Here is a 22,104-nt window from a genome sequence, read left to right as displayed (position 1 = left end):
CACCTCCTCCCACTAACCCCTGCCTAGCCCCCCTTCCTGATGTACAAAATAAAGGACATGTGTGTTCAAAAACAGAAACTCTCTTTATTTAACAAAACTGGGGGGGGGGGATTAACCTCTGAGGAGACTGGGAAAAGGAGATGGGAGAGGGGAAGAGAGAGGGTGGGAGAGGGGAGAGGGAAACCTGGGAGGCGGGAGCTGGAAGGGGGAAGCCAGGGGAAGGAGGAGGAGGGGAAGTATAAAACTATGGTACACCATATCTTCAGTACTGTGTACAGATGTGATCTCCTCACCCCAGAAAAGATATTTTGGCCATGGAAAGGGTTCCGAAAAGGGCAACTAAAATGACAGAGTTTAAAGAGAAGTTAGATAAATTCATGGAGGTTAGGTCCATGGAGTGCTATTAGCCAGGGGGTAGGAATGGTGTCCCTGGTCTCTGTTTGTGGAAGGCTGGAGATGGATGGCATGAGACAAATGGCTTGGTCATTGTCTTCGGTCCATCCCCTCCAGGGTAGCTGGTGTTGGCCGCTGTCGGCAGACAGGCTACTGGACTAGATGGACCTTTGGTCTGACCCAGTAGGGCCGTTCTTATGTTCTAAGCTCAGGGTCAAGGGTCTCACTGGACCACCTTGATTTTCATGCAAACCTGCTCCTGGGTTTGCATGTGGCCTTTGGTGGCCAGGCTGGCAGCTTTCCTGCCCTAGACGGCCGCTTTCCTGTGCCTAGTGTGGAGGTTGTGGATGTTGGAGGCCTCCCTCCAAACCTGGAAGAGGTCCACGATCTCCGCACTAGACCAGACGGGTGCCCGTCTCTTGCGGCCCTGGGAAGGCTCCTGGGAGCCACCAGCCTGGTCCCGGGAAGAGGGGGAGGGCTGGGTGGCAGTGGGTGGCTGGCTCATGCCATGCCAGGTGCAGGGTCTGCTGGCTGGGTGCTGGCAGGCTTGCACCTGGCACTGGCACCGTAGCCAGACCGTGCCCCTTTAAGGGCTCCGGGGCCGGGAGGGGGGCAGACAAGTTTCTCTGGTTGTGCCCAGAGTGGCCACCAGGGCAAGCTGGGAAGGGCTAGCCTCCCACTAGTTCGAATTAAGTGGCTACACAGCCCTTAATTTGAACTACTTAATTCGAACTAGGCCTCGTAGAATGAGGTTTACCTAATTAAGTTCGAACTAGTGGTTTGCCTGTGTAGCGCCTATGAAAGTTAATTCGAACTAACGGCTGTTAGTTCTAATTAACTTTGTAGTATAGACATACCCTCACAGCCTTAGCAGCACTTTAATCAGGAATAAGAAGTTAAAGCATTAATTCTCTAACTTGCAAAAACTCATATACATTGTTAAAATTACAGGCAGTCCCCGGGTTACGTACAAGAGAGGGACTGTAGGTTTGTTCTTAAGTTGAATTTGTATGCAAGTCGGAACTGGTACATATTGTAGGGGAAACTCTAGCCAAACATTTCTCCAGAGCTCAGTTTTATTCTCCCACACCTCACTTCCCTCAGTCCTTTATTCTCAAGCTGAGGTGTCTGCTGAGAAAAGCCGCCCCGCGTCTCCCGGGTCTGCTGCGGGGGGGGGGGGGGGGGAGCGCTAGCTTCGCGTCTCCTTGGTCTGCTGGGGGGAAGCAGCTAGTGCGGGGTTGCTTCACCCCATTTGTAAGTAGGGATCCGATGTAAGTCGGATCCATGTAACCCGGGGACTGCCTGTACTCTTATGACTAGTCCCATTAACTTCAAAAGGATTACTCTTACTCCATAAAATTAAGAATATGCATAAGTCTTTGCATGTCCTATTGTGCCTCCGAACCTATCATTTATTTTTTATTGTGGAAGCTGAGCAACTCTGTAAAGGATACTGCCCTGATCCAAAAGTACAGCCTAGTCCTAAGCATTTTTTCTAATGGCATGGGGATCAATTATTTTCAAGCCATGCAAGGCACATTGATGCAATACGGCAGGTCAAGAAAATAAATATGCCAAGTTATAGATAGACTAATTCTGAAGTTAAGATTACAGGAAAGCACATGGGATGCACTGATGGTATCAAATGGTTTCTTGACTTCTTGTATCTTCTTTTAGATACAAAATGTTTGCTCTACTGAAGCACTGAGTATTATTGTCCTTGGCTAGAGAGATAAGTTCCTTTTAAGCTGCATGGCAACACAGATGCCCAGTTGCTAACTGAGCCCCACCCAGAGGTTTAGGGCTGCCCCACAGAGAGCTTCCTGTCTGGGGAAGGGAACTCCCTCATCAGCACAAGCTCCCTCCTTTTGAGTGCCCTGGGAGAGAGGGAGGGAGGGAGGAAGTACGTGGCTGGGACCCGAGGGGGCCACAGGGAAGGGGAGTTTGGAACATGCAGTAAGTACAGGAGAGGAGAGGTTTGATTACAGCCATCTGATTACTGCAGCTGGGTTGCCTGCAGCTTCCTGGGAGGAAACCTAGCACTCTCTTCTGGCTTCCTGGTCTGGGAGAAAGGCAGAAGACTGCATGGGATAGGTGGGAGAAGTGGGGGGGGAGGGCAGTGCTGACATTTGTGCAGTGAGGTGGGGACAAAGGGGAGTTTGTTTGTGGTGTCTTAACTTGCTCCCATCTGCACTGCAGGCAGGAAGAGCCAGACTGTCTTAGCACAGCAGCCCTAGTTGGCGTGCAGACATAGGACTCTCTCCTGGGCCAGGGCAGGCTATATGGGGTGGTGCCAAAAATTCAGGTGGGTTAAAAGTTTTTAGGCTGCTTTTGAATACTGGAACAAAAGGCCTATTTCAGTAGTCTCCAACCTTTTTGAGCATGAGATGACTTTTTTAACTGAAATGCAACCCAAGATCTACCTCAAATATAAATATCCTTGCCCTGCCTCCTTCCCACCCCTTCTCCAAGGCCTCGCCCCTGATCATTCCATCCTTCTTCTCTTGCCCATCCTCACTCACTTTCATCACGCTGGGGCAGAGAGTTGGGCTGCAGACTCTGGTCTTGGATTAAGGGATCTGGAGTGTGAGAGGGGCTCTGAGCTGCTCTTGAGGCAGGCAGTTGGGATGTAGAAGGGGGTTCTAGGTGCAGGCTCTGGGATGGCATTTGGATGCAGGGGTACTCAGGGCTAGGGCAGGGTCATAAGGTGCAGGAGGGGGTTCATGACTGGGGCAGGAGTTTGGGATGTGGGCTCCAGCTGGGCACGGCTGGTGGTGCAGTGGAGCTAAGGCAGGCTCACCCTTGCCCTGGCCCTGGCCCAGGCCCACTCCCTAAAGCAGCCAGCAAACTCCATCTCAAGTCCTGTTGTGCCCCCTCTCTACTCTGTGGAGAAAGGATACTGAGTGGGAGAGGAGGCACCTTGCTATCAGCACCCTCCTCTCCCTTCCCTGTTCTTCACAGTAAGCAGGAGGCTCCCCAGGGGGAGGGGCAGCTCCAAGGCAAAGGGCAAGAGATGAGCAGCAGTGGGGGGAGGGACAGATGAAGTGCCAGCACTTGATAGTCTCCCAACCAAACCAGTCAGGATCACCTGTCAGAGGCGCCAAGATCTACTGGGTGGTGATCACTGGCCTAGCTCGTGACATTTGCATTATTACATTTCAAAGAAAGTTTACATAGGTGTTAATGGCTTAAGGTAAGAAAGGAAAGGATTCTTTTAATAGATTTTTTTAATGTTGTAGACACCTGCAAACTCTGATCTTAATGATTTTTTAAAAAATGCTGTTTCACTAGCTGATATATGGTAAATTGCTACAACTGGAGAACTTTACCATGGATCCTGTTTAATTTGCTTGGCCTTTCAATTGGAGTTGTATTCTGGACAATTACTCTGGGAGGCTTCTACTCTTTGAGTTAGTGACACACAACATGAAAGTTTCAAACCAGAACTTCTATCTGTTTTACAAATCTTTGTTTCATTTGCATAGCATGGATCTTAAACATTCCCCAGAGAAAGTGGATAAGCCTGAGTGAATGCTTTCACTCTCCTTTCCAGTGTCAGTAAATACTGTATTAATATTTTCAAGGAGAGCATGACAATTTCCAGCTGACTCAGATTTCTTTAGCATCTTAAAGCTATACATACTTTTTAGACTTTTACTTAATGGCCATGTCTTTGGTTTATTTATATAGCTATCTGCAGTATGCCTCATTTTGGTGTGTTTACTAGCTTGAGCTGTTAGAAAGGACGATAATACATGTACTCCAAGGGTCCTATTAGTTTTCTTTATTTGATTTCATATTAAATAAGCATCTTAAGCATTGCTCCTTGTTAATTATCCTTTGTTTTAATATATTGTCTTCCATACCTATGGACTGTTTAAAATAATATATTTATATCTAGGTTTTTTGTTTGTACTGGGACACACTACAAATCCACATACAACCTCAATATTGGTGGCGCACTTAAGAAATTCCAACCCACCCAAAAGAAAACTGAACCCACCCAAGTATGGAAAATGTTAGAGGGAACACTGGTAGAGAGTATCTCGTACTCAGCACACGATTACTGATGGCACCCTGCCTTTTACCTACCTGATTCTAACAGCATCTTCGCAAACATAGGGTTCAAAGGGAACTCTGCTATTCTCATACCAAGAGGTTCTGTTAGACGACAATGTTTATCCAGACCTGTAGGAATAATGGTAAGTATTTAGTAAACAGACCAAAATAGTATAGAAAATTATTTTAATCTTTGGTGCCATCAGCTAATATGTAACAGAAACTCACAAAAAAGCTTGTTGAGCTAGCAAGTATACAGCTGGGAAATCAGGCGCTCCTGCAAATACCCATTAACTTTCCCCTGAGTCCTCAGTACTTTTCAGCAAACATTATGATATTTACATAAACACTGGCCTCTTGCCAGACACACAAGCCACTCGATCCATAACCAAGTTCTACTGGGACCTCCACTAATTCAGGAAAGATGTAACCACCAAGGTCAATACAGCAATACAATAGTCACAGAGATATACTCTTCAATGCATTTTGTATTTACCATTTGGAAAGCATTTAACCTTGCAGAGTAAGTTTTGTAGGATATCTTCCACGTACCCTTTTGGTATTTGCTTCCAAGTTATTAGGAGACAGAAAAGCATTGATAAGAAAGGAAAAGAGTGGGCAGGGTAGAAAATACAGAAGGAGTCTCAGAGGTGATGGGGTGCCATTTTTCTCAGTCATATCTACTTGCCTCACTGACAATAATAATTTAATAGCATCAGGACTATGGCACCTGCATCAGCCACAGGAAAAATAGCTGCAATCTGTTCTGCCTCATGCACCAGTAGCTAAATCAGCTACTGGAGCTACATTTTAGCTCCAGAATTGTGGTTCTTGGGGATGATAAACAGAACAGAGGGATGATGGTTTGATTTTCAAATTATTGTTACGGAGCACATGGTGCCATTATTTTACAAAGAGAATAGACTTACTACTTATAGTCTAAGACTGGCACCTGCAATAATGTTCAGCCACAATCCACAGAATGAACCTCTAACAGCACTATAGAGATCAATGCAGAAAGATTTCCTAGAAGAAAATGCCATCGGGAAGGATTTGAATGAAAAGAGTTCCAAGAGAAAAGGAAATAATGGAAAAAGGCACAAAAAGAGTGAGCCATAGACTATGGCTACGCTGGGAAGACTTGATTGCAAAAGTGCTGCTGATATGCAAAAGTCCTCAAATGTGAAAACTGGTCAAACTGTTTTTTCTGCCTCCCACTGTTGACATTTTATGGCCACGTTACTAGCACCCCATGAACAGATAGACCAAAGCCACGCGGGTAAGCATCCCACGGTGCAGTGTTGCGTGAAGGCAAAGCTTATCAATGTGCTTCTTGGGATTCCACTGTAACTCTGTGAGCTCTCCATGCTACGGAATGTCAAAAGCAGCACAGCAGTCTCTGCAGCAATGCTCCAAAGTGCAGAATAGAAGAAAAGAACTCTGATGATTTGTTCTTAGTTTGTTCCCCAAATGGAACAGCTCCCTCAGCTGTCAGATACTTCTTGGAGCTTTGTAAGCGTGGAGGTGGGGGGAGAGAGATCACAAAATACTGAGTCCAGCCATCAGGGCAGGCATTGTGGGATACTGGCGGAAGCCATTTCTCTTGACAAAACCAACAGCAGTACACACTGGCTCTTGGGTGACAATAAAGGGAGGAGAAAAGACAAAAGTCTCTCGCAAAGATAGAAGATTGTCACCAAAACTTTGTGTTTTTCTCAACAAAAGTCACATTGCAGTTTAAATGCTCTGTTTTGCTGCCAAAGGGGAGTTTTAGGCAACAAAATGTGCCAATGTAGACAGGCCCATAAAGGAAAGAGCTGGGAAAAGAGAACAAGACAAACAACATCAGAAAAGGCTGAGTAGGAAGTAGAAGTGCAAGGAGAAAAACAAGTAACACAAGAGGCAGAGCTGTGCAAGACCCTCAAGGTGAAGAGGAGAAGTGCAGTCAGGAGGCAGAAGAAAAAAAGGAAGATTCTTAAATGGGAGATTGATAATGGTAGAGTAAGGGGAATAGGAGTTCCACTCTATCTGCAATGCATAAATAAGCAGGTTTAAGCATAAAAGACCGTTTTTTGTTACTGTTGTTCTTCAAGATGTGGTGATGGAAATGCCATCAACTACTCGATTAGCTGATTACCTGCAATTTAACATTCCTATTCCAGCAACCATCACAAGGTGTCAGAAGGAACAGAGAGGGTGGGGATTGGCTATGCCTTAAATACACTGCAAAAGCGGTACCATGCCGGGGGCTCCACAGCTGACCTGACAGATACCAAGGAAAACCCTTTCCAGAGATCACGGATGCACGTGCACATACACACGTGTATTGGAATGTACAAGAGCAATCACTCGAAGAACTTGTCAAACATGGCTGAAACCACCACATTTCATAACATATTTCTTCTAACCTGTCTTCAACAAGACAGACCAATAACATGGCTGTGCAACTGTCAAATAACTGTGCTTAAACATAGCTGTTTATGCACTGTAGACAGAGTGGCAAGATTTTCAAAATTGCCTAAGGGAGTTGGGTACCTTGCCCCCTTAAGCAGTTTTGAAAATTACTCTGGACCTTTAGATGCAGCATTTGGAACAGGCTCGAAATGGGAAGATGTGCAGCAAAAGATGAGAAAGTTAATAGTTTATCTGAGCTTTAGAGGGATAGCCAAGTTAGTCTGTAACTGGAAAAACTTGAAAAACAACGAACAGTCTAGCAGCACCTTAAAGACTAAAAGAACATGTAGATGCTATCATGAGCTTTTGTGGGTACAACCCACTTCTTCAGCTTCAGCACAGCATGGATAAGGATTCCTAGTGGCACAGAGGAAGAAAAATTAACAGAATGTAGAGGCACCAGGTTATGGCAAGAGCCTGACTGTGTGTATCTTGTGGGAAAATGAGAGCGACTTTGTGAATCTGACTAATGGAACGAACACAGTGGAAGAGGTGGGAGCAACAGACCAGAACAGCAAGAGTACACATGAAGGGAAAGGCAGTGCTGTGAAGAGCCCTAGGTGTCTCAAACATAATCACAATGAAGTGCTCTTTATGCTAAATAAGCCTCCTCACATTCTTGAAGGGAAAGAAAATGATAAAGTGAAACAGAGGCCAGTGTGAGTTCTTCTCCTAAAACCTTTAATGTAAACACATTTTAAACCACAAGTTATCAGTCATTTAAACCTTGTTTTAACATTTGGACTACATTAGCACTAAACCCACCTTTTTAGGTCAAAGTGGGAAGTCACTCAGGACAAATATTTCTCACAAAACTGAATCCAATGGGCATTTTGTACTTTCTAAATATATTTTTCTCTCAAGGTGGGGGGGGAAATAAAAAGTTCCTCCCATGCCCAATAGCTCCAAACATTCTGGGGCACGCAAACTAGTGGAATGTTGTGGTGATGTAAATGCAAAAGTTACATTAACATTAACCATCACTTTGCCATTTGGTACACATGATGCTTAGGCACTACTGTGATAAATGAATGATTGTGTGCTAAATATTAAATAGCCTAAATGGAAAAAACAAATAATGGTCCCAAGATGAACCTTCGTGCTGATGCATAGCCCCATTAAAGTCAATAGGGCTTTGCATGGGAATAAGGGTCTACATTCCTGAACTCCTTTGCACTATTGTGCCTTAATTTATATCTCTTGGAGACTTTTGCTGTTTCAATAAGACATGGCATTTGCATCCTCCAAACTGCCACAGCAGCAGTTCCTGTGCCTATTGGAGTACATAGGAAAAATATGCATTATATCACAATGAGCTTTTTGGTTCTGCTAAAATCTTCTCAGATGTTAACTGAGCATGATCATTTAGAATTTTAATTTTGCTACATATGTTACATGATATAAGGAAATACTGAGCATGTGAAAAGTGGGTTAACAACTGATGTCCTGACATCACTTCAACTGGAATGGTTGCTTCCATGAAAATATTATCATTACAAATATACAGAGCATATTTATCCTCCATTTTAGATACTTATTTAGCATGAAGAAAATAAAGGTGGAGAGAGATGGAGTAAGAGTAGAGCATCAGATGTCATTAAGTTCAGCCATCTCCCTCCCCAAATAATTTTCAAAATTATGAACACACTATGGCTCACACTATTTCCTAAACATGACTCACTCGATACCTGAAAAATTAGGTACTTATTTCGTGAGCTCTTTGGAGCAAGGAATATCATTTGTTTGGTATTTTGTGTAGCTTCGTGGGGTCATGATCCACAAATGGACTACTCATTACTCCCACAGCACAAATAATCTCTCTATATATTTTACAGTGCATCTGTCTGTCTGTCTACCTGTGTGTCTGCGAGTCCGTTTGTTCAAGAACTCCTCTTGAACGGTAAGAGCTAGGGCCACCAAATTTAGTTTGAAGCTTCCTCTTACCCTAACTTATAGCAAGGACATAGTTTGGTTTTGCCAGGAAAACGGGAAATGCCAGGAATGGGACTGTTTTCCATAACATGGAAAGAGAATAGGCAGAGAGGAGAAACAATACTCATAGTAACCACTGGGGACAGCTGCACTACAAAGACACTAGTCAATGGAGTGAGGAAGTGCTCTGTATGTCGCTAGTTAACGGAGTAAGTGACCCCCAACCCCAAACAGTGCTGGAGGGGGACCCCCACCCCCTGATGCCCAAACCCCTAACCCCTAGGAGTTGGCAGTCCCACAGCAACTGAGCCCAGTAGTTAACCAACAGGATTTTGATTGGTTACACATAAATATTTTTTTACATTATTTACATGCCTAGTAGTTACTAAAAATGTCTCCATAATAAAAACTTTAAACCTCTTTGATATCTGAGAGTATCAGTTTCAATATGAACACACACCCAAACCGCTCCAAACCAAAACAGCAGCATTAGCAAATTTCTTGGCTTCTAGAAAACGTGGGTAACCAGTAGAAAAAATCTCTGCACCTTTTTGTGATTCTGTCCAAGAATACAGGTTTTTGGCACAACATCAAAGAGCTAATCAGAGTTCTTACCAACCTCTCTCTCTTAATCTCAGCCCTCCCTAAGGTGATTTTTCTGTTTGTATACCCTAGTATCATACTCATTGGTTATGAGCCAATGGGAGATCAATGATTTGCAGCTCAAAATGATGCCATCAGCCAACTAGCTCACAAATTAAAACTCCCTCCTCCTCCTATTTTCACTGAATGGAATGAGCACATGAAAAACCATGGTCACAAAAGAACTTACAGCTCTATGTTACAGCATGGCATCCCTCACTGCAAGGGGAAAAAAAACCAAATGCAAGCTTCTTGAAATCCATAATGCCTGCACAAAGTATTGCAAATGTACTGCTCTCATGGTTTTCATTTTGGCTATTTCTGAGATAAGCATAGGCATGCTTGGGGGGTTGTGTTTTTTTAATTTCCTAGCTTTCTTGTCAAAAGTTCTTAAAGCTAGTAGGTGGCATCATTTTATTAGAATAATGACAGATTTCTTTTACTGCTATAGCACTGTATCAATTAAGGATGTCCATGTCAAGCATTTTATCCAAGTGGACAAATGTGGACAATAATGTGTATCCAAGCAGACAAAAGTGTCTAACTTTAGGTTTTGGTCAACTTGATATCCTCAATCTAGTTGCTAATCAGCACTTCATAATATTGTAAAATAAGGAACAAGAAACTGCCAAAGCAAGCCAGTCCAGTAGTCTATCTAACCCAGTGAAATACCAGATGCTTCACAGGCAAGTGCAAGAGACTATGCAGTAGACAATTATGGAATAACCCTTTCTTCCTAAATCACAACAATTAAAGGCTGGCACGTGCTGCATGCTTGAGAGTGTAATGCCTTTCCAAAACACCTTGGCTGCGTCTAGACTGGCAAGTTTTTCTGCAAAAGTGCTTGAATTTGCGCTTGAACGCTGGCCGCTTGAATTTGCGCAACACTGACGATCTAATGTAAGATTGTCAGTGTTCTTGCGCAAATACTATGCTGCTCCCGCTCGGGAAAAAGCCCTCTCGCGCAAATGCTTTTGCGCAAGAGGGCCAGCGTAGACAGCTAAAAACTGTTTTGCACAAAAAAGCCCCGAGGGAGAAAATGGCGATTGGGGCTTTCTTGCACAAAACCGCGTCTAGATTGGTATGGACGCTTTTCCACAAAAAGTGCTTTTGCGCAAAAGCGTCCGTGCCAATCTAGACGCTCTTTTCCGCAAATGCTTTTAACGGAAAAACTTTTCCATTAAAAGCATTTGAAGAAAATCATGCCAGTCTAGACGGAGCTCTTGGGGTTTTCTTGTTTGGAAAAGGAACATAAGGTACTTACAAATCAAAACTGAGGTACACTGACAAAGCTGCAGGAAACAGTATCCAGTACAAATAGTATTCAAGAGGAAAGGTCTGGTTAATACTGAAGTTAATAGCTACACAAGCACTAACAAATGGCTTACTGATTTGGATTTGTTCTCTGGTAACACACTATAAATACAACAATGAAAGTGTAGCATGCTCACCTCCTAAAGCATACAGCAACTCTAATGCTTGCACCATAGACTGCGCAGGGGGTGGCTGTGAAGAAAAAATTGAAACAATTTTTTAAGTGTTGCTGATATGGGAACACGTGAAGATTCCTAGTAAGAATTCTTGAGTTCCCCTCTTCAAGGCACCAATTCTAATCCTCTATAGGATTAGTCTTCCCAGAGGCAGTGTTTGCCACCAGTCTTCTACTACAGAATGGCAGAAGATGGCTCAAAACATCACCTCATGTTCTCAATTGACCCACATCTCAATACTCCTCCAGCAGATTCCAACATCCTTGATATGATGTTCTCAAGATCCTGAGACTACATGGAATAAGTCCATGTTGGAAACACAAACTTGGATTGTCCAACATAATGATGCTATTACAGCATCAGAACAATTGCTTCCTGAATGCTATTTAAATTCAATTGTATTGGGTTTATCAGTGTAATTGGAAACATTACAAAGAGATTCACTAAACAAAGTAACAGAATCATAAAACTGGAAGGAACGTCAAGAGGTCATCAAGTTCAATTCCCTGCACTCATGGCAGGACCAAGCACCATTCCTGACAGATGTTTGTCTAACCTGCTCTTAAAAATCTCCAATAATGGAGAGTCCACAATCTCCCTAGGCAATTTATTCCAGTGCTTAAGCATCCTGACAGTTAGGAACAAAAGACAGGACTATGCAGCACTTTGAAGACTAAGATGGTTTATTAGGTGATGGAGCTTTCGTGGGCCAGACCCACTTCCTCATATCAAATCATGGAAGAAAATTGGCATGACCATATATACCAAAGGGATACAATCAAAAAAAGTGAACACATATACATTTTATATTGTATCCCTTTGGTATATATGGTCATGCCAATTTTCTTCCACAATTTGATCTGACGAAGTAGGTCTGGCCCACGAAAGCTCATCACCTAATAAACCATCTTGTTAGTCTTTAAAGTGCTGCATAGCCCTGTCTTTTGTTTCAGCAAGACCAGACTAACACAGCTACATCTCTATGACAGTTAGGAAGTTTTTGTTAATATCCAACCCTTACTGCAATTTAAGTCTAATGATTGCTACTTGCTATTAGTTAATAAAAATGACAGTGCAGGAGCTTGCTGCTACAGATTTCTCTCACACTTTACTAAAAGATCTCCACAATTCTACATTTTAAAAATTGAGGGTTTTCACTTTCTAAATTGTTCAAAATTTTTCTTACTAACATCTCACAGGACTCTCTCAGGGTACATCTACATTTGCTCCTTAGTTTGGACTAGGGATGGAAATGTAGGCGACTGAAATTGCTAATGAAGTGGGGATTTAAATATCCCGCACTTCATCAGCAAGATCTTGCCCAGTGCACTAGTCCGAATCACAGCTGATTCGAACCAGGAAGTGCGTGCCGGGATGCAGTAGTTCGAACCAAAACCCTTGGTTCGAACTAACATTACTCCTCAAAAAAAACGTACCACAGTTTTAAAAGAGTGGCATTTCAGTAGTGCTGGCAGAATCATGGAAATCTAATACTCATCTGCAACGTGGTAATAGGTCATTCCTTGTTTCTTCCAAAGTAACAGATTATAGGTTAGCAGAAAATGATCCATTGGCCTGAAATTGTCTATACAGCACTTGCTGCTGGTCCACAGAGAGCAGGTAGGTCCCATAATATTGGAAACAAGGAGCCAACCAATCATGTAAGTCCTCACTGCAGCTTCCACAGGAATGTTATATGATTACAGAAGGGATATTGATTAGGAGATGGTGCATAAGACATACATAAAAGGAGATGGTCAACAAGATCATATTTCTGTTATATGGTCCACACCGTGAAGAAGTTTGACAATCTTTGTAACACAGAATTTCTAACAGAAATACAGCACTTACAGACAGGAAGGGGAACCTGAGCACGTTGTCTATCCCCAAAGCTTTCAGCTGCAAGATAACGGGGGCTAGGTTACTCCGCTGCATCTCAGGAACAGTAGATTGTGGCAATTTATCAAAGTCTTCCTCTGTGGGGGAAGAAGTCAAAGCTCCTTGTGACCATATTTCAGTCAAACACCAATTGTATTGAGCCCAAATCCTCCCACGGTCTCCAGTTTCAGTTTAACATTGCTAGTGGGAGTGTACGTACTACTGAGGTGCTAACTGCACCAAAAATCACTGGCAGTCAAATGAAAGAAATGTATCTCTCTAGCCATGCCATTTATGCAATTTGAATTAGGAATGTTAAAAATACATGTATGTAATTAAGTAACTGTGTAATGGCTGAAAATGTCAGCAGTTACACATGAGGTGGCAGGCAGCTCCCCAGGAGCCAGTGAGCATGGGAACCTGGTTTTTAAGTCAGCTCCCTGTGCATACAGGGAGCCCAGGCTCATCAGTTAACTATTTACACAGTTAAATTTTCGCATCCCTAATTTGAATCCTAGTAGGAAAAATTGTTAAATCTAAAAATAAACCTATTTAAATAGAGACTGTCATTGTTGATAGACTCCACACTTGACATACTTTTAAAATTAAAAAACAAGAACAGGTCTGGTAGCACTTTATAGACTAATAAAACATGTAGATGGTATCATCAGCTTTCACGAAAGAAGTGGGCTGTGCCCACGAAAGCTCCTGATACCATCTATATGCTTTGTTAGTCTATAAAGTGCTACCAGATCCGTTTTTGTTTTGTAAGTTTATCCTGTACAGACTAACTCGGCTACTCCCTGAAGCTTTTAAAATTAACTTTGTAATGACGTTACACACATTTTTCAAAACAAATGTTTAGCCTTTTTTCTTTACAGCTCAGTGTTTCTAAGCAGTCAGACAACAGTAAACAAGTACGCACACATTCTGAACGATTTTACTACACAGAAAAAAGCTTGAAAAGGCTTTTTACAAAGAGGAAAATATTTGTTCACCATTGGAAGACTACCTCAGGGCTCTGTAATTAATAGATGGGCAATAAGCTTTTTAAAAGCATATACAGCATTACTATTTGGGCTTTGCTATTTTACAATGCCCTTTTTAAAATATTTCCTTTTATGGCTCAAATCAGGAAAAATATTTTGTACAAACTCAACAAAAGCTATACGTTACATTAGTCAGTTAGATTGCTACAAAGAGGTTACTTACCTTGTTGGTCTTCAAGATGTGTTGCTCATGTCCATTCTGATTAGGTGTGCGTGCGCTGCATGCACGGTCTCCGAAGCATTTTTCCCTTAGCAGTATCTATAGGGCCAGCAGAGAGCCCCCTGGAGTGGCACCAGTATACCGGTGCTTATATACCCCTGCTAGATCCTCCATCCCCTCAGTTCCTTCTTACTGGTTCCTTCTGACAAGGGGAAGTGGGTGGGATGTAGAATGGACATGAGCAACACATCTCGAAGAACAACAGTTACGAGGTAAGTAACCTCTTCTTCTTCGAGCGAATGCTCATGTCCATTCTGATTAGGTGATTCCCTAGCCATTCCCTAGGAGGCGGGGTAGGAAGATGACTCATGACTGAATTCTTTCAGACTCCAGCATTGCAGCCCCCACTGCTGCATCATCCCTGGCCATCTGCATGATAGTGTAATGCTGTGCAAACGTATGCACGGACGACCACATGGCTGCCCTGCATATCTCTAAGATCGGCACATGCTCCAGGAACACCGCCGACGCTGCCTGGGCTCTTGTGGAATGGGCCGTCTGCCTAGGCACCTGCCTGCTGGCACCCTCATTGCACTCCTGGATGCACGAAATAATCCAAGGGGATAAACGCTGCACTGATATCGGTGACCCTTTCATCCTTTCCGCCACTGAAATAAATAACTGAGGTGATTTACGAAATTCTTGTGTCCTCTCTATATAAAATGCCAGTGCCCTCCTGACATCCAGGCAGCGCAAGGCCTGTTCCCTGGGTGTGGAGTGTGGCTTAGGGCAAAACACTGGCAGGTAAATGTCCTGAGACATGTGGAAGTGCGAGACCACCTTGGGTAGGACCCTGGGTGGGGACGCAATCTCACCTTATCCTTAAAGAAGACTGTATAAGGGAGCTCAGATGTTATTGCCCTAAGTTCCGACACCCTCCTTGCCGACGTTATGGCAACCAGGAAAGCCACCTTATATGACAGGTGTTTCAGGGAGCACAAGGCTAGAGGTTTGAAAGGGGTCTTCATAAGACCAGTCAATACCAGATTGAGGTCCCATGTAGGGACTGGCGGTCACTCGCACAGGAACCGCCTGTCTACTCCTTTCAGAAATCTCTTAACCGTTGCATTGGAGAATATAGACCTGTGTCACCCCGCTATTGCCGCCAGGTGGACTGAGCGAGGACATGGCCAGGCCTTGCTCACGTAGGTATTCCAGAAAAACAGGAACAGCTGCTTCCCCTGGGGTACGCACTCTGTCCCCCAGCCACGATATGAACCTCCTCCGCTTGGCCTCATACAGTGCCCTAGTGGATGACTTCCTACTTTCTAACAGCACCTCCCTCACTCCTCTCGAGCAAGCCTGCTCTAGCGTTGACAGCCACTCAGGCGCCACACCGCCAGGTGCAACGATGATAGGTTCAGGTGGATGGCCATCCTGTTCTCGTACTTCTGGGTGATCAGGGCCAACACTAGGGACTGCATGAGCGGCCCCTCTATAGCCAGCTCTAGGAGAGTTGCAAATCAGTGTTGATGCAGCCACACCGGCGCTAAGAGAATTATCTGTGCTTCGAATTTCACCACCCTGATTAGTACCTCGTGAATCAAGGGAAATGGGGGAAATGCATACAGTAGACCCTTGGGCCACGTTATCTGCAGTGCATCCCCTTTCGACCTCATTCCGTGACCCATGTACGAACAATACACCCGACATTTCATATTGTCCTCCATGGCGAACAGGTCTAGTAGGGAATGCCCCCACTTGTGGAAGATTTCCTGTAACAAATCCTGCCTTACAGTCCACTTGTGCGCCTGAATCGAGCAACTGAGTCTGTCTGCTAACCCATTTCTGGAGCCTGGTGGGTATGACGCCTCCAGGTGAATATTGTGAGATACACACATCTCTCACAGCTCCAGGGCCTCCTGACACAGGGGAGAGGAACGTGCTCCCCCCCGCTGGGTGATATAGTACATGGCAGTTGTGTTGTCTGTCAGCACTGCCACTATGCTGTTCCCTAGCTGAGGGAGGAATGCCCTGCATGCCCATCTGACTGCCCTGAGCTCCTTGATATTGATATGGAGTTGTGCCTCCCCTGGTAACCACGTACCTTGTGTCCTGAGGTTGCCCAGGTGCACCCCCCATCCTGTGTCTAAAGCGTCCGTGACCAGCCGCACTGAGGGCGATTGTCTGGCAAATGGGACTCCCACACACACTGTGGCCTCGTCCTTCCACCAATCTAGGGAGTATAGTACTATCTCTGGGATAGTGACAACCGCATCCAGGGGCGACCTTACAGGGTTGTGCACTGACTTGAGCCACCCCTGTAGTGGCCTCATGCGTAACCTGGCATAGCAGACTACATATCTGCACACCGTCATATGGTATAAAAGCCCCATGCAGGTTCTCACCGTGGTGGCAGGAAATCTCTGCAGTTCTATTATCAGCGAGTATATTCTGAGAAACCTTTCCCTTGGCAACGAGGCTTTTTCCCTGATCGAGTTCAAATGGGCCCCCACAAAGTCTATCACCTGCTGGGGTTCGGGGACGATATGATGTCATTTACTATGAGTACTAGGCTGTTGAACAGAGACCGTGTCCTTTCAATATGGTCTCACACTTGGTTCTATGATGTGCCCCTTATCAACCAATCGTCCAGGTAGAGGTATACCTGAATCCTGTGGCACTGCATGAATGCAGCCACTACTGCCATACACTTGGTGAACACCCGGGGGCCGTACATAACCCGAACGGAAGTACCGTAAACTGGAAGTGGTCCTGGCCCACCACAAATCTGAGGAATGGGGTCACCGAAATATGGAAGTAGGCGTCCTTTAGATCGAGAGCGGTGTACCAGTCTCTCTTGTGGAGGGATGGGATGATGTAAGCCAAGGTGACCATTCTGAACTTTGTCTTCTTTATATATGTGTTCAGATTTCTTAGGTCCAGGATAGGTCGTAATCCTCCCTTTGCCTTGGGGATGAGAAAATAATGGGAATAGAATCCCCTCCCCCTGAACTCCTGCGGAACAGGTTCTATGGCCCCAAGAGACAGAAGATTGGAGACATCCTGTCTGAGCAGGGTCTCATGAGAGGGGTCCCTGAAAAGGGACAGAGAGGAGGGTGGGAATGAGGGGCACTGGTGAAGGGTATCGTATTTCCCTGTGCCACCAGGTCAAGCACCCATCTGTCTGATGTACTGTGTGTCCAAGCCTGATGGTAGAGGGAAAGGCGGTACCCAAAAGGGGGGTCGGAGGGAGCAACTAGTGCTCTGCTCCCGAGCGTACCCTCAAAACGATGGTTTAGTCTGCTGCCCATGTGAGGGGCCAGACCCTCTCTCGGACTCCGTTCTAGGCCCCCTGCGTCTATTTCTAAATTGATCAGGGCGGCCATGGTTACGCCCCCTGCACCGCCCTCTGTCCTGACCAAACTCCCTCTTGGAATGGCCTTTGGTATGGCCTGGGATTGAGAAGCCACCTCAGAGGTGCCGGGGTATGTAAGCCAAGGGATTTTAGGGTTGCTCTTGAATCCCTGAGGCTATGGAGTTTCAAGTCCGTCTGTTCAGAAAACAGGGTCGGCCCTTCGAACGGAAGGTCCTGTATGGTCATTTGCACCTCTGACGGTATGCCTGATACCTGGAGCCATGCGCTGCGCCTCATTACTACCGCTGTGGCCATAGTATGAGCCGCGGAGTCTGCCGCATCTAAGGCTGCCTGTAGGGTGGTACGTGCCACAGCTTTACCTTCCTGCATCAGAGCTCCAAACTCTTGACAGGACTCCAGAGAAAGGCGCTCTGCAAATTTCTGGACTGCCGTCCAGGTGTTAAAAGGATAGCGCCCCAGCAGTGCCTGCTGATTCGCTATTCGAAGCTGTAGGCCTCCCAAGGCGTATGTCTTTCTGCCCAGGAGGTCCAGCTTCTTAGGGTCCTTAGCTTTTGGCGTTGGGCCCAGAGGTCCCTGACGCTCTTTCTGCGCTGCCACCTGCACTACTATGGATCCCGGGGTTGGTTGGGTGAACAAATGCTCGTGTCCCTCTTGGGGCACATAGTATCGTCTTTCCACTCCCTTTTGAGTTGGCGGGATAGATGCTGGTGTCTGCCAGAGCGATTTAGAGAGTTTGTCCACCATTCTGTTCAATGGCAGTGCCACTCTACCAGGGCCTGAGGGCGACAAAATGTCCACCACAAGGTCCAGTTCCTCCTGGACTTCTTCTACCTGTACTGCGAGGTTGGCAGCCAGTCTCCTCAGGAGATCTTGATGGGCTCTGGTGTCCATTGATGGGAGCTGAGGGGGCCAGATCTGTCAATGCCTTGTCAGGGGATGAAGAGGATGACACCCTGAGAGGTACTTGATCTTCCCCACCCTCGGGTGCCCCTGCACCTCATGTGCGGCCGCCAATAGAGGAGTTGTTCCTTGAACCTGGTCAATGTGACTGGGTCCAGCGTTGGGGCTCACAAGGGCATGGCGGAGAGGACACTGCTCTTCCCGGATAACCCCGGTACCAATGCTGGTGGGGGCGGGCCCTGGTGATATGCCCATGGCATCCAAAATGGCCACTGGGGCTGGTATTGCCACTATGTCTGCCACTGCTGTTGACCAGTGGGCTCACTATGCCCAGATCTGATGGTGGACCTTGAACGGTGCTGAGACCACGATCTATATGATGATCTGACTGATCTGGCAGATTCAGCCTTAGACTCAGATGAATCGTCTGATGCCGACCACGGAGGGGCTGTCAGACTTTGCTCCCTCCGGTGGGCAGCCATGGCAGAGGGTTTGCCCCACGTCCTGGGGACGGTGCCAAGGAAGGCATTTGCTGGGATTGCTGAGGGTCCAGCTGTAACTGGTAAGCTGGGAGATATCCCTGTGGCACCGTAGATGATTGTGGTACTGGTGGTGGCTGCACCAGTGAGGCCCCTTGGAACTGGCCCGGCATCACAATAGGCTGTGAGAGGGGCAGAAGTGCTAGTGTCCCACACACTGCTAACTGCACCGGTGCCGACGGCTGCGGTATATAGCCCGGTGCTGCAGCTGTTCCCATTAGTGGTTTCAGCGGTGCCGGCTCGCTAAGCATGTAAAACAGCGCCCCCGGTGCTGCTGGCTCAGTTTGCTGCTGCTGCGCTAACTGTGCTGGCGCCCTGTGCCCTGGTGCCAGGAAAACCGCCAAGAGAGCAAGCGCCAGTGCCGTGAAAGGCATCTGGCTTAGTGCTGCTGCCGGTGCCGTGTGAAGCGGCGCCAGTGCCACTTGCAGCTGTGTTGGCGCCGTTTGCAGTGGGGCCGGGGCCGGTACCAGGGCCGGTACCATCACCGGTGCCAGGGTTGAGATAGGTGCAGGGGTCGGTGCCCGTGCTGAAGCAGGCGGCGGTGCCACTAGTGGTGTGCGCACGGGTGCCGGGGCTTGAAAATGCTGCACAGAGTCCTGTATCTATTGTCCTGCCGGAGTCATGATTGTGCCTGTGCCTTGAGAGAGTGTGCTCCGTGCTTGCAGTGCCCAACCCTCCTCAGCTATGGATGTCAACTCGATGAGCTCTCTGGCTGCATCGAATATCTCTGGGGTGGAGGGACGGTTATATATCCTCCATCCCCAGTTCTTGCCTCGGGCTCGTGACCTTACCCCCTCTGTTCTTCTTCCTAGGCGCTTTTGAGGTCAAGTCCCCCTCCTTGGGTCGCACTTTATGACTGCGCCTCTCTGGCAACCGGCCCCTGAAGGCTTTGGAGCCCCTCTGCACCGGTGACTGTGATCTACTCCTCGGTACCTGAGGGGCGACTGCTTGGTGTCTGGCTGGTACCGTAGATGTCTCCGGTGCACTATGGGCAGACTGCGGCCCTTCCGCGCTCTCAGGTTGCAGTGCTGCCTCCACGAGTTAGAGTTTTAAGCGAGAGTCCCTTTCTCTTTTTGTCCTAGGCTTAAAACTCCTGCAGATAGAGCAACTTTCAGCTCTGTGGGCTTCACCCAGGCACTTTAGGCAGGACAAGTGTGGGTTGCCGCAGGGCATAGACTTCAAGCAGGAACTGCACGGCTTGAAGCCTTGGGGCCCCTGGCATCCCCTCCCCTAATGGGGCAAGTCTCGTTGGGGTCTTTACTCAACTATGTACACTACTATAACTATTTACAATCAAATCTAACTATACTACACTAAAAAGGAGAGATAAACTGCTATAGGACAGGCTGATAGCCTAAACCACACGCTCCAGCTACTGTCACTGGCGGTAAGAAGGAACTGAGGGGGTGGAAGGGCCAGCAGGGGTATATAAGCACTGGTATACCAGCACCACTCCAGGGGGCTCCCTGCTGGCCCTATGGATACTGCTAAGAGAAAAAAGCTCCAGAGACAGTGCATGCGGTGCGGGCACACCTAATCAGAATAGACATGAGCAAGCACTCGAAGAAGAATCTAAGGTTGTGCCTTCATCATAAAAAGTGTTCTCTATGGGACTGCATAAAACCTATAGCACACACCTGGTCCTGCCCTCAACTAACTACATCAAGGTAAGAACTACCTGTGCTTTTTCTCCATTAGGATTTTATATCAAATTCACTATCCTGATGTAAAAACCAAACCTTTTTTGCAGTGAAGTCTTTGCTAAAGTGATCAGAATTAAACAAGTTCTCCTATCCCTCCAAGACCCGGTCTACACTAGGGAGTTATTTTGAAATAACTCCCTTTATTTCAAAATAACAAGCAGAGCATCCACACTAACAAGTCCATTATTTCAAAATATGGGGCTGGTTATTTTGAAATAATCACTTCTGCTTTCCACAAGGAATAACACTTATTTCAAAATAATTATTTTAAATAGCAGCTGTGTGCGTGCTCCACTGCTGCTATTTCAAAATAACTACTCCTCAGAGTCATTCAAAATAATTCTCCTCAGTGCTTTCTGGGGCTCTAAGTCAAGGTAGCGTGTCCACATTAAGGGAGCCTGCCTCGGACTAATTTTGAGGGTTCCCTGTAGTGTGGATGCACTATTTCGAAATAGTTATTTCAGGAGTTATTATTTTGAGAGTTGTTATTATTAGGTTATTATACCTATCCAATTCTATGAGATAGGTATATCTCCATATTAAAAAAAAAATCCTAGTGTAGACATGCCCCAAGTGATTCATATGCAACCAGAGCTTTCCACATTTGTGCCAACATTACTCCCTGTCAAAATCACTACAATAGCCATGAAGTTTGAACTATTATGTAACATATGAAATAATTCTGGTAATAATCTGAAAGATCTGGAGTATACTTGTGAGTGCAGAGTCTAGACATTGAGAATTCTGTGACAAATTTTGGAACACTACACTATATATTGACATACAAATAAAAGTTTTTATTTCAGAATTCCTACTCAAGATTGCCACAAGTGGCTTTGAAAGTAGAATAGTGCTTACTGCAGCAGGTATACACCCACATGGAACAACTCATCAGAGTTCAACAATAAGCTACAATACCGCAGTCTATCACCAATATGAGTACAACCAACCACACTGTACTCTCACCCCACAAAAGTGTCAGTCAGTCAATGTGGAACAAATACATAAGAGATAGAAAGTCTTTGCTCGGTATAAGAAAAAAAGACATAGCCCTTGCATATGGCTAGAAAAACCATAAATGGAGAACAAGTCCTTTTGAAATGTTGCTTTCTCCATTCAGCATACTAGCATAATGTTGATAAAGCATGCTAAGAACTCTGGCTTATTGACCTTATATCCACGGTATTATTTTGATTAACTTCCCAATTGGTGCATTAGATGCTATTTCACATATATTTGTGAGATATGGGATCACAGATGAGAAAGAGCCCCCAATATTGCTGTCCCCTGGAATTGGAAATAGGTATCTAATTTTCAAAGGAATGAGGGCTACCCTAGGGAAAAGCATTCCACAGTTAACAAGACATATAACAATGGAGTATTGAAATCAAACCTAACATAACAAGAGACCTATACAGCGAAGTGTACAAGCAACCTACTAGAAAGACACAGTTTAATATGTTACAGGTTGGACCTCCATGCTCTGGTACCTTTGAGACCTGACTGATTCTGGATGAGGGATTTTG

The 22,104-nt window shown here is 45.7% G+C and overlaps 1 protein-coding gene across 3 annotated transcripts in view; it reads right to left on the bottom strand.

The window, feature by feature from the left end:
- DHX35 (DEAH-box helicase 35) overlaps window positions 1-22,104 on the bottom strand; it is a 70,019-nt gene that overhangs the window by 13,751 nt on the left and 34,164 nt on the right. For 2 of the 3 annotated variants that reach the window (XM_075901329.2, XM_006126194.4), the window contains exons 13-15: window positions 12,822-12,946; window positions 10,932-10,986; window positions 4,486-4,581 (exon numbers count right to left, since the gene is read on the bottom strand). In XM_075901329.2, the coding sequence (XP_075757444.1) occupies window positions 4,486-4,581; window positions 10,932-10,986; window positions 12,822-12,946 (276 nt within the window). The remainder of the gene's footprint in view (window positions 1-4,485; window positions 4,582-10,931; window positions 10,987-12,821; window positions 12,947-22,104) is intronic. The other variant, XM_075901330.2, reaches the window with a different exon arrangement.

The sequence above is a fragment of the Pelodiscus sinensis genome, chromosome 17, assembly GCF_052426305.1.
Source record: "Pelodiscus sinensis isolate ZL-2025 chromosome 17, ASM5242630v1, whole genome shotgun sequence".
Taxonomy (NCBI): Eukaryota; Metazoa; Chordata; order Testudines; family Trionychidae; genus Pelodiscus; species Pelodiscus sinensis.
This window is presented reverse-complemented; position numbering and strand designations above follow the sequence as displayed.